Source organism: Chrysochloris asiatica, unplaced genomic scaffold, assembly GCF_000296735.1.
Source record: "Chrysochloris asiatica unplaced genomic scaffold, ChrAsi1.0 scaffold00312, whole genome shotgun sequence".
In the NCBI taxonomy this organism is placed as follows: Eukaryota; Metazoa; Chordata; class Mammalia; order Afrosoricida; family Chrysochloridae; genus Chrysochloris; species Chrysochloris asiatica.
This window is the reverse complement of record NW_006408830.1, coordinates 1,418,811-1,429,843: the sequence shown is the minus strand read 5'-3', so window position 1 is coordinate 1,429,843 and position 11,033 is coordinate 1,418,811. Positions and strand designations below refer to the sequence as shown.

Here is an 11,033-nt window from a genome sequence, read left to right as displayed (position 1 = left end):
GTGTGTTCCAGAGCTATATTCTTTCACCATATTTATTCAATCTGTATGCTGAGCAAATCATCTGAGAAGACTGTCTCACTGCCTCTTCTCAACAAGGTCTTCCCTGCTCAAACTACTACCGTGGAGTGGATTCCAACTCTAGGATAGAAGTGTCTTATGGGGTTTCCAAACCTGTAAATCTTTAGGGAAGTCAATTGCCTCCTCTCCGTTTTCACCAGATCCAATGGGGTCACAATCACTGTGATCTTTTGTTTGCAATACACACCACTACTGGGAAGTAGCTTATTAACTTGTGTCGTAAGCTAGAATGTGAGCCCCAGTATATGTCCTCATTTTCAGATGAGAAAACAGAGACTTAAGAAAGTCACCCTGGTACCCATTCTTCTGGTCTTTCAGCCAGGGGTCTCAAACTCAAAGACCTTCAGAAACTAGGCTGACAGTCTAAATTCCAAAGCCACCGGGTTGGATGTCCTGGGAGCACCTGTGGGCCTCTCAGGCAGATGTTTTAATTTTTGTATTCTGAAATGACTTTAGACTTACAGATGAATTGCAAAGATAGTACAGAGATTTCTCATGAACCCTTACCCAGCTTCCTCTAATGTTACTTAACCACTGTGGGCTTACCATGAGGAAGAAATTAACCTGGGTACATTACTATTAACCAAACTACAGATTTTATTTGGTATAGGGAAGAAATTAACCTGGGTACATTACTATTAACCAAACTACAGATTTTATTTGGTATAGGGAAGAAATTAACCTGGGTACATTACTATTAACCAAACTACAGATTTTATTTGGTATAGGGAAGAAATTAACCTGGGTACATTACTATTAACCAAACTACAGATTTCATTTGGATTTCCCAGTTTTTTCTTAATGTCGTTTTTCTCACCCTAGATTCCTTCTAGGACCCCGATTGCTTAGTCTCCTCTGATCTTTGACAATTCCTCAATCAGTCCTTGTTTTTCATTCTTTCTTTCTTTTTAAAACTTTCCGTAATGGTTACAAGTCGGGCTGCGAACCTTAAGGTCAGCGGTTCGAAACTACTAGCTGCTCCACGGGAGAAAGATGAGGCTTTCTACTCCTGTAAAGATTTACACCCTCGGAAACCCTGTACAGGGTCGCTATGGGTCGGAACCAACTCGAAGGCACTTAACAACAACAACAACAAATTGTGCATTGGGCTCCGCGCGAGAAAGAGGAGGCTTTCTGCTCCCGTAAAGATTTACAGCCTCAGAAACCCTGTTCAGGGTTGCTATGGGTCAGAACCGACTCGACGGCACTTAACAACAACAACAAATTGTGCGTTGGGAGTACTGATGTAGCGCTGTGGGATAAAGCACCGGACTGCAAGGTCGATTTGAACTACTAGGTCAGCAGTTCAAACTTGCCAGCTCTTCCTTGGAAACCCTATAAAGGGTGGTTTTGAGTCAGACCCGACTCGACGGCACCACACTTAACAACAACCCCCATGAAAGGAACCCTGGTGGTACAGTGGGTTAAGTGTTGGGCTGCTAACCAGAATGTTGACAGTTTGAACCTATCAGCTGCTCCAAGGGAGAAAGATGAGTTAGTGTGCTGTTGTAAAGATTTATAGCCTTGAAAACCCTATGGGGCCGTTCTACTTTGTCCTACAGGGTCACGATGAATCGGAACACTCATAGTGGGTTTGGTTTTAGGTTTTTGAAACCTCTGTGAAAAACAAGTTTACCGATTAGAGTAAGTGTTATCTGTATAGTTCAGGGGGAAACCTCACTGAACTGAGCAAAGAATTCTTGTGGCTTGGGGGCCCTTGCACCTCCACTTTGAGAACCCCCCCCAAACTATGACTGTTCTGGTTTCTGGCCATGGGAGGAGTTGTCACTGTGTTCTGCTGCATACTGATGCTTGATGGGGAGGAGGGCTGATGGCGAGGGGGATAGATGGAAGGCTCTGCAAAAGTCCTCTGGGTGGGGCTGAGGTCTGAAGGGGCCATGGGTAGCAAGTTGTTCTTTCATGGGTGTGGACCCGGTTTGGTGAGAGTGGGCGCAGACCAGGCGGGATGGCCCCTGTGGGCGGGGGCCCTCAGCAGCAGAACCTGCTGGGTGGGTATGCCGGCCCAGACGTGCATCTGAAGGGCAGGTAGTGGCAAGAGTGTGGAGGCCAGAGGTGCACCTGGCCTGCAAAGGTACCTGAAGACTTGGCGGGGGCTGGAAGACTGGGACTGGGTAGGCCTGAGCCTACTGCCTTCCAAACTCCTCACAGGGAGACTGTGGTGACCAGTAGCACCCATGGCTAACACTTTCTGAGCTCTCCCTATGTGCCGGGCTCTGTTCCAAGTGCTCCTTTCATCCTCAACAGCCCTTGGATGGGGCGCTGGTTTTACCTCCATTTTAAGATGAAGCCTGTCTTAGATCTCTAGTGCTGTTATAATCGAAATACTGCAAGTGATGGTTTTAGTGAACAGAAATTTATCCTCTCATAGTGTAGGTGGATAGAAGGCCAAATTCAGGGCACCAGCTCTGAATTTGTCTCCTCCCAACATCTGTGGGCCACAGCTGTCCTTGGAGACTGATGTCTTGGCGTCAGTCTTCCCCTGGGTCTAGGAGGTTCTCAGTGCAGGGTTGTTATTTTTGTTAGATGCCATCAAGTTGGTACCCACTCATAGCAACCTTATGTACAACAGAACAAAACACTGCCTGGTCCTGAGTCATTTCCACAGTTGTTGCTACACTTGAGCCCATTGTTGCTGCCACTGTGCCATTCTATCTCTTTGAGGGTCTTCATCTTTGTCACTGACCCTCCACTTTACCAAGCACGGTGTTCTTCCGCAGGGACTGGACCTTCCTGATAATATATCTGAGGTATGATAGATGAAGTCTATCCTACCTTCTAAGGAACATTCTGGCTATAGTTCTTCCAACACAGATTTGTTTGTTCTTCTGGCAGCCCACGGAAATTTCAGTATTCTCCTCCAACACCATAACTCAAATGCATCAATTCTTCTATGGTCTTCAGTGAAGAGATGCTTTTTTAAAGGCTGCTATCTACTTCTTCTTGTTGTAAACAGCCGGTCTAGTCGGTTCTGACTCATAGCAATGCTGTATAGGGTTTCCAAGGAATGGCTAGAGGGTTTGAACTGCCAACCTTGTGGTTCAAATTGACCTTGCAGTCCAGTGCATTATCTTGCAGCGCCACACCAGTCCTTTCTTCTCTGTTGGCTCCTTTCCTTTTATTTCTTGTAACAAAAAAGGTGATGCAGCCCACACATACCAGGAGAGGTCCCCTTACATTGAATCAAGCTATGGTTTGACTAAGGGTGTTGTATCCCAACTTGTTGTTGTTGTTAAGTGCCGTCGAGTCGATTCCGACCCATCGCAACCCTGAATAAGGTTTCCAAGGAGCAGCTGGTGAGCTTGAACCACTGACCTTGCAGTTCAAACGACTTTGCAGTCTGGCGCATTAGCCCACAGCACCACACCAGGACTTCCAACTTAGCACCCTTAAAACTGATTGGCTGATCACATCAGATCACATCATGGGGGATACTTACATCATCATGTAACTGCCAAATCACACCATTAAATAACTCCTAAATCGCTGAGAATCATGGCCCAGTCAATTTGACACACACACACACATATATATACTTTTGTTTTCAAACTCAAGTTGTTTATTCCCATCAGTTTAAAAAGAACAATTTGTCTAAAAGTCAGGTAGAGGGACCCACTGACAAGGGCTTAGATGTCTTAGTACTTTAATGTTCTCCACACATTGAACACAAAATTCTGACAATGGATACACAAGAGAACAGTAGAGGGAAGAGAGAATAAGGGAGTGTAACAGGGATATTTTTAGTTTGCAGGCCTTATTAAAAAAACACACCACAAACCAACTGAGCAACCTCCTCTTCTAGCTAATGAAAAAAGAGAAAGAGTGAAGTACAGAACTTCTAAATCTCATTTCTCTGAAGCAGTTTATAAAAGGGACACACCTCACCATTGCTAATGTATAGCTGTAATGTACCAGGTCAAGGATTCTAACAAATTCTTCATCTCTACCTATGTCACTGAGAACCACGTTACTAGAAATATAAATGCACAGAGATATAAACTATATGATATTAAAAAACAGATGTTCTATGTAAAAACACAGTATGCCACTTTTATCTCTTCATGTGAGTAACAGTATAAAGAAAGACCTCTAGACATTCCAAATGCTCACCTAGTGGTCAATCTTAATGGCTGCGGAACCCAGAGATCCCATGGTTGCCATTTCAGAAAACATCTAGAATTGGTGCCTAGTGGTTTCCACCCACCCTTCATTCTATGAGTTTGTGTGTCTCTAGAAATAATGACCTGCAACTTACATAATTCAGTCCATAGGCAAGTTTGAAAACTACGATCTAGCTAGAAAAAGCAGCAGCAAAGACAAAATAGGCTTGAATTTGTTCGAAAAGCAACAGGAAGATTTTTCTAAAATGTTTCCAGTTTAAGTCAAAGTTAAAGTGGCCATTATGTCCCACCAACTCTGCAGAGCTCTCGATGTTTGGTTGTTGGTCTTTGAAAGAAAGAAGAATGTATATTAAGTATATTCATTTGCGAACAATACTGTTATTTGTTAAAGTTTTGTTAACCATTCCCTTGTCATTTTGAATCTCATACATTTTCAACGACAGAGTATACAGTGGTCAGGGTGTGTTCAAAGCTGATGGCATCTCCAAAAAGTTTTTCATGAAGGCTGCCAGCTTCTGAAGGTCTTCCTTGGTGACAGCATTATAGACAGAGGCGCGGATGCCTCCCACAGACCTATGGCCTTTCAAAGACAGCATATTGTGTTCAAAAGCTTTATCAAGAAATCTTTTTTCTAGAGCATCATCTCCTTTGGCATTGCCAATGCGAACAGGCTATTCATCTTGCTTCTATTCTTGGGCTCCACTGGACATACATAGAACCCTTGAGAGTTATCGATGATATCGTAAATCATTTGAGATTTAGCAGCGCTGAGCTTCCCCATGGCTGCTGCACTGCCGTTGTTCTTAATCCATTCCAGAACCAGGCCCATGACATACATGCTGAAGCATGGAGGTGTGTTGTACAATGAGCTGTTTCCAGCTTGCACTTTGTATTCTAGGATGGAGGGGCATTCTTGGAGAGTGAACCCCAGTAGGTCATCATGCATCATCACCACTGTGACCCCAGCAGAGCCCACATTCTTCTGAGCACCAGCAAAAATCCCACACTTGGAAACATCCACGGGCTTGGACAGGAAGTTTGAAGACATGTCACAAATCAACAGGGCACCTTTGACATCGGGTATACAATCAATCTCCAACCCATGCACGGTCTTGTTTGCGCAGTAATACACATAAGAGGCGACTGGGTTGAGGTTCCAGGTGCTTGGATCTGGAATTTTTGCATAGCTTCTGAGCTTGGGGTGGATGATATATACAGTCCCAAACTTCTTGGCTTCTTCTGCAGTCTTAGCTGACCAAGCTCCTGTCACCACGTAGTCAGCACATCTGCCTGTCTTCAGACCAGTCAGGTTTAAGGGGACAGCACTGAACTGGCCAGACCCACCTCCTTGCACAAAAATCACCTTGTAGTTATCTGGAACCGCTAACAATTCCTGCACAAGATTCTTTGTGGTGTTTATAATCTTAGCAAAATCGGATGACCTGTGGTTCATTTCAAGAACACTAATTCCAACGCCTTTGGAGTTTAGTAAATCCTTTTGTGTCTCCAGCAATACGGAATACAACAGCTTGGCGGGCCAGGCCGGAAGTTGACCACTTACCTTGGTGTATCCATGGTGTGGCGGCCGGGCTGTGAGACTCTAGAAGGACTGTTTGTGTGGGTATCTCTCGTAACCTGGCGGCCTTGACACACATTTTTAAGGGACACAATTTGATCCATGACAAGGCCACTGAGGCTCAGAATGAGACATCACTTGCCCAAGACTGTTCTGTCAAGAAGTGATAGCAGGAATTTGAACCCAGGTCAACAACAACAACAACCACCACCTTACTCAGCTCTGAGCATAGGGACAGAGGAGAGTCGCTTCTTTCCTGAGGCTGAGGGTCAAGGGCAGAATCACACAGTAGGCTAGACATGAATAAATGAACAAGGGAATTTAAGATGGTACTAATTGCCATGTAAGAGTTGGGGGTGAGGAGAGGACAGATGAGGGAGGGCTTCTATACGGAGGCAATCAGGCAGCGGAAGGGATAGGGAATGGTGCCTTGGAGGGAAACCCAGAGAGACACTAGGAGAGAGACAGATCTCTAAGACCTTATGGGCCACGGTGAAGACTTTCACTCTGTGGTGCATAGGGAGCCACGGGCGGGTTTGGAGCAGGGGAGGGACGGTGGTCTGAGTTTTAAGAAATATCCTGTGGTTACCGAATAAGGAACCGGGAATGCAGTGAAGACAGAAGGCTCCTAACGCTTTTCTCGGACGCTGGAGCCTGAGTCCCTAGGGGCCCAGTTCCTGGGAAAAAGACGCAGGAAGGCGATGGGGTGAGGGGCGCTGGGCCCGGAAGAGCCTCCCTCCTTCCGAGGGCCCAAAGGAAGTGAGAATGCCGCCTGGGAGGTGTGAAGCGGCCACCTCCCCACGTTGGGTGTGGCTTCCCCTTTGCAAAAGGGGTCACTTCACAAGCCCTGCCACACTGGGGGCTCTCCACGTTCATCCCCCTGGGTGCGGTCTGGGGCTTTCTCCTTAGGTCCAGCCGTCGGATTCAAGACACGGAAGTGTTAACACCCACAACCACGGAGTTGGGAGTCGGGGGGTAGAACGCAGTGTCGCGGCCGAGCCTCATTGGTTGCTCTGTCTCCGCTCGCGTCTTTGATTGGTCCACAGGCAAGAGCCGTCCAGTACCCCCTTTTTCCCTAGAGGAGCAGTCGGCTTCCGACCCACCCGGGATCCCCGATGGACTTAATGGGGGTGAGGGGCGTGACCCGGCCTAGGTGTCCCTTCAAGTCCCGACCCTCAACCCTGTGCATCCCTCAGGTTCATCGCCCCTCTAAGCGTCCTCACCCCACCCACTGCCGGCAGGACCTGGATACTCTGGGGCAAAGGGCACTGTCACTGGGAAGGTCTCGGCGGCCAGACTCAGCCCCACCTCCAGCCTGTGGCGCTGGGCTGAGGATGAGGGGTGGACGGTGCGGGGCTAGCTGAGACTGGTCAGTTCGAGGACCAGCGGCCTTGGAGAGCGACACCAATGGAGAAAGACACAGACAGCAGGAAAAGAGAGAAATCGCGACAGGAGAACAGACGTCGAGATAAACACAGACACTCCGAAAGACCTTGTGCGAAACAGACCCAAAGAAGTGAGGGAGACGTCTGGCGCATTCTTTCGCTCCCTCGACGGCCACATAATGGTCGCCGACTGTGTTCCTTGTAGTGCCCAGGACAGTCGCAAATCCCTGTCACTGGGGGCTAGCAGTCTGGTACGGACATAGCTCCAAAACACGAAAATTGAGTAACTCACATTGTCCAGAGCGACAAGTGTGGAAGAGACCAGACGGGAAAACTAGCACCGGTGGGTGGGACGAGCCCACCCTCTTTATCTCCGGAAGGGGATGTTCCCACAGGACTCACGCCTGCGCCTGCCCCTCCTCCACGCGCCCCAGGCCAGTGCCCAATCACCCGGGGTGGGGGGAGGGGGATCAGGCCACAGCGGCTCCTGTTGACAATCCCTTGTTCCCGCGTTGCCCAGACCCTCTGGCAACAGACCCTGTGGCGACGGGGCGCACCTGGGGCCAGCCCAGACTTAGGAGGGAGGTGGGCGTTAATTGGGGCGGCTCCCCCTCTGCTGGTGGAGAAGAAGCTGAGTTTGCGACAGTCCCTGGGAGAGAACCCTGCAACCCCTGCGTCTCCAGGTCCCCCACCACGACGGAGCCCTGGGAAAGCAGCCCAGAACCCCGAGGGCTCGCCGGTGCCAGTCGCCGCCCGGCCGCGCTCCGGTGCCGCGGCGGGTGGCACAGACTGGTAGCCCCGGGCTGTATGCCCGGGCCCCGAGGGGAGGGGGCAATTGCTGGCGACCTCGAAGCCCTCACTCTGCTGGCCCGCCCTGCGCCTGCTGGCTCCAGCTCCGCCCCCGCGTCCGCTCACTCCGCTCGGGCCAGCGCGGCGGCGGGGGGCGCAAGACCAGGCCCTGGGGTGAGTGTGCCACACCGAGTCCCGGGGGACGCAGGGCTCCGCTTGGTCCAGAGGGGGTGGTTGTACCTGGACACCATCGCTGTTGGCTAGAGCAGCTCCCTTTGCGGGGATTTCCCAGGCTTTTCCCGGAGGACTCCAGGGAGCGGGAAGACTGCGGCTCTGGGGTTGAGTGCGAGACACAGAGTAGGGGGCGTCTGGAGACTGCCGGCCTCGACCCCTCTAGGCCTCGTCACTGCTAGTTTCGCTACCTTAGTCTCGTTGCCAGACTAGTAGGGCGAGGGGGAGGTGCAGAGGCTGCGCGCCTCTGAGGGCTCCTCACCAGCCAAGTGTGTGTGGCTCTAGTCTGCGTGATTTTGTCTCACCTCCCTACCCCCTGAGCGAGACTGAACCATTACTCCCTCTTGGTCTGTATGCGTTCACGCCACGTTCCTTTTGTGCGACTGAATTCGTCTGGGCGGTGTAAGTCTGATCCCCTTTCTAGGTCTCAGTTTCCCCATCTGTTGGGTGACTGTGCTACACTTTCTGCATGGATGCGTTTCGGTGGGAGCATGGATACATTTGTGTTTGCTGTGTGCGAGTCTCGATTTCCTCAGATATCAATTGAGAATAAAAAGAGACTTGAGGGGATTAAAGGGTGCAGCCTCAGGTGGGAGGTGTTATTATACTTTAATGACATGTGTGTCCCTTCGCAAGAGTCTGTGCGACGGGGATCCTGTCTGCTGCCCTCTGGCTCTGTGTCTGTAAAATGGGTGCCTCAGATCAACTTTGTCAGGTTTTGGAATGGATGAAAGGGTTTGGGAAGGAAAGAGCCTTGCAAAGTGTGAGGCTCTGGGTCCCAGGCTGGGTGAGATGTGGTGTGGGTCGAGGAAGTGAAATGGTGGTCTATGTGACTGTGTCCCCTTTTACGAGTGGTTGAATTTATGTCTCTGTAGCACCGTGTTGCTCTGCCGTGTGAATGCATTTGCGCGCGTCCTGCGTGGTGCGTAGGAGCACGACTGTTGTACTGAGTAAGCATTGGGCTAACAGGTTGGTGGTTCAAACCCTTCATCCGGAGAAAGATGAGGCTGTCAGTTTCCCTCAAGATTTATTTAGGTCTCAGCAACCCTAGTGAGCAGTTCTACTCTGACCTTTAGGCTTGCTGTGAGTGTGACACCATTTCACGGTAGTGGATTGGGTCTGGTGGTGTGTGGCTGTCTGTGAAGTCCCTGAATTTGTGTGTGTCATCTGTTAATGATCGAATATGCCTCTGGATAGTCTGGCCTGTGTGTGAATTATTAGTGTCCCTTTTGTGTCACCCTGTCCCCTCGTCTGTCTCCATGGGCACGCCCCTCCGTTCCAAGTTCCCTATTGGTCCCAGTGTGCATGTGGAGTAATGGGCAGGGATTAAGGTCCCTTTTCCAGGGCCACAAAGTCGCGCCTTTGCCTGCTTCCGCAGGCCTCGGGGACGGTGCACGCAGAGATTGACCGGACTGAAGCCGCACCCGACCTCTTCGCAGCCTTAGGGCAGGCAGCCCATGGATCCCGGGCTGCTGCGGCCTGCGCCTGTGAGCGAAATCATCGAGCTGCATTACAACTACACTGGCAAGCTTCGCGGGGCTCGCTACCAGCCTGGCGCGGGACTGCGCGCTGATGCCGTCGTGTGCCTGGCAGTGTGCGCGCTCATCGTGCTCGAGAACTTGGCTGTGCTGTTGGTGCTCGGGCGCCACCCACGCTTCCACGCGCCCATGTTCCTACTCCTGGGCAGTCTCACGCTGTCTGACCTGCTGGCAGGCGCCGCCTACGCCGCCAATATCTTGCTGTCCGGGCCACTCACTCTACGCCTGTCGCCCGCACTCTGGTTCGCGCGCGAGGGTGGCGTCTTCGTGGCGCTTGCCGCATCGGTGCTGAGTCTCCTGGCCATAGCGCTCGAGCGTCGCCTCACCATGGCCCGCCGGGGACCCGCGCCCTCCACCCGTCGAGGGCGCACGTTGGCGCTGGCGGCTGCTGCCTGGGGGGTGTCGTTGCTCATTGGGCTGCTGCCAGCGCTAGGTTGGAACTGCCTGGGCCGATTGGATTCGTGCTCCACCGTGCTGCCACTCTACGCCAAGGCCTACGTACTCTTCTGCGTGCTCGTCTTCGTTGGGATCCTAGCCGCCATCTGCGCTCTGTACGCGCGCATTTACTGCCAAGTGAGTGCCAACGCGCAGCGCCTTCGGTCGCGTCCCGGGGCTAGCGGAAGCGCCTCTTTCCGGACACGCCACACGCCGCGCACACTGGCACTGCTACGCACACTCAGCGTGGTGCTCCTGGCCTTCGTGGCGTGCTGGGGTCCCCTTTTCCTGCTGCTGCTGCTCGATGTGGCGTGCCCAGCGCGCGCATGCCCAGTACTCTTGCAAGCGGACCCCTTCCTGGGCCTGGCCATGGCCAATTCTCTTCTGAATCCCATTATCTACACGCTTACCAACCGTGACCTGCGCCACGCGCTCCTGCGCCTCTTCTGCTGCGGTCGTCGTCCTTGGGGCCTAGGTCAGGGTGATTCCAGGCAGCCGGGGAGCGCCGCTGGGGTTTCAGGCGGACTGCGTCAATGGCTACCTCCTGGCACTGACGGCAGCTCCAGCCGCTCTGAGCGCTCAGATCGCTCGTCGCCGCGACGGGATGGGCTGGACACCAGCGGTTCGACAGGCAGCCCTGGAGCACCCACTGTCGTCCAGACCCTGGCTCCTGAGCCCGCTGCAGATTGACAAACCCAGGCCTTCCCAAGAACCGTTTTTTGCACTTTCTTGTTTTAAATAAAGGAATGTGTAGGCAACGCAGCTGAAGAAAAGACACAGGGTAAATATGTTAATTGAAGCAAAATACCCTTTCTAGAGTGCCTACTGTGGGCCAACGTCAGTGTCAGACACTGGGTCCACA

At 51.6% G+C, this 11,033-nt stretch overlaps 1 protein-coding gene and 1 pseudogene across 1 annotated transcript; one reads left to right on the top strand and one right to left on the bottom strand.

Annotated features, from left to right (window-relative positions):
- Positions 1-4,672: 4,672 nt before the first annotated feature.
- On the bottom strand, positions 4,673-5,792 carry LOC102838313 (annotated as a pseudogene).
- Positions 5,793-9,655: 3,863 nt separating this feature from the next.
- Positions 9,656-10,861, top strand: S1PR5 (sphingosine-1-phosphate receptor 5). Its single transcript, XM_006875096.1, has one exon. It carries the CDS (start codon positions 9,656-9,658, stop codon positions 10,859-10,861), a length of 1,206 nt encoding a protein of 401 aa, XP_006875158.1.
- The last annotated feature ends 172 nt before the right edge of the window (positions 10,862-11,033 follow it).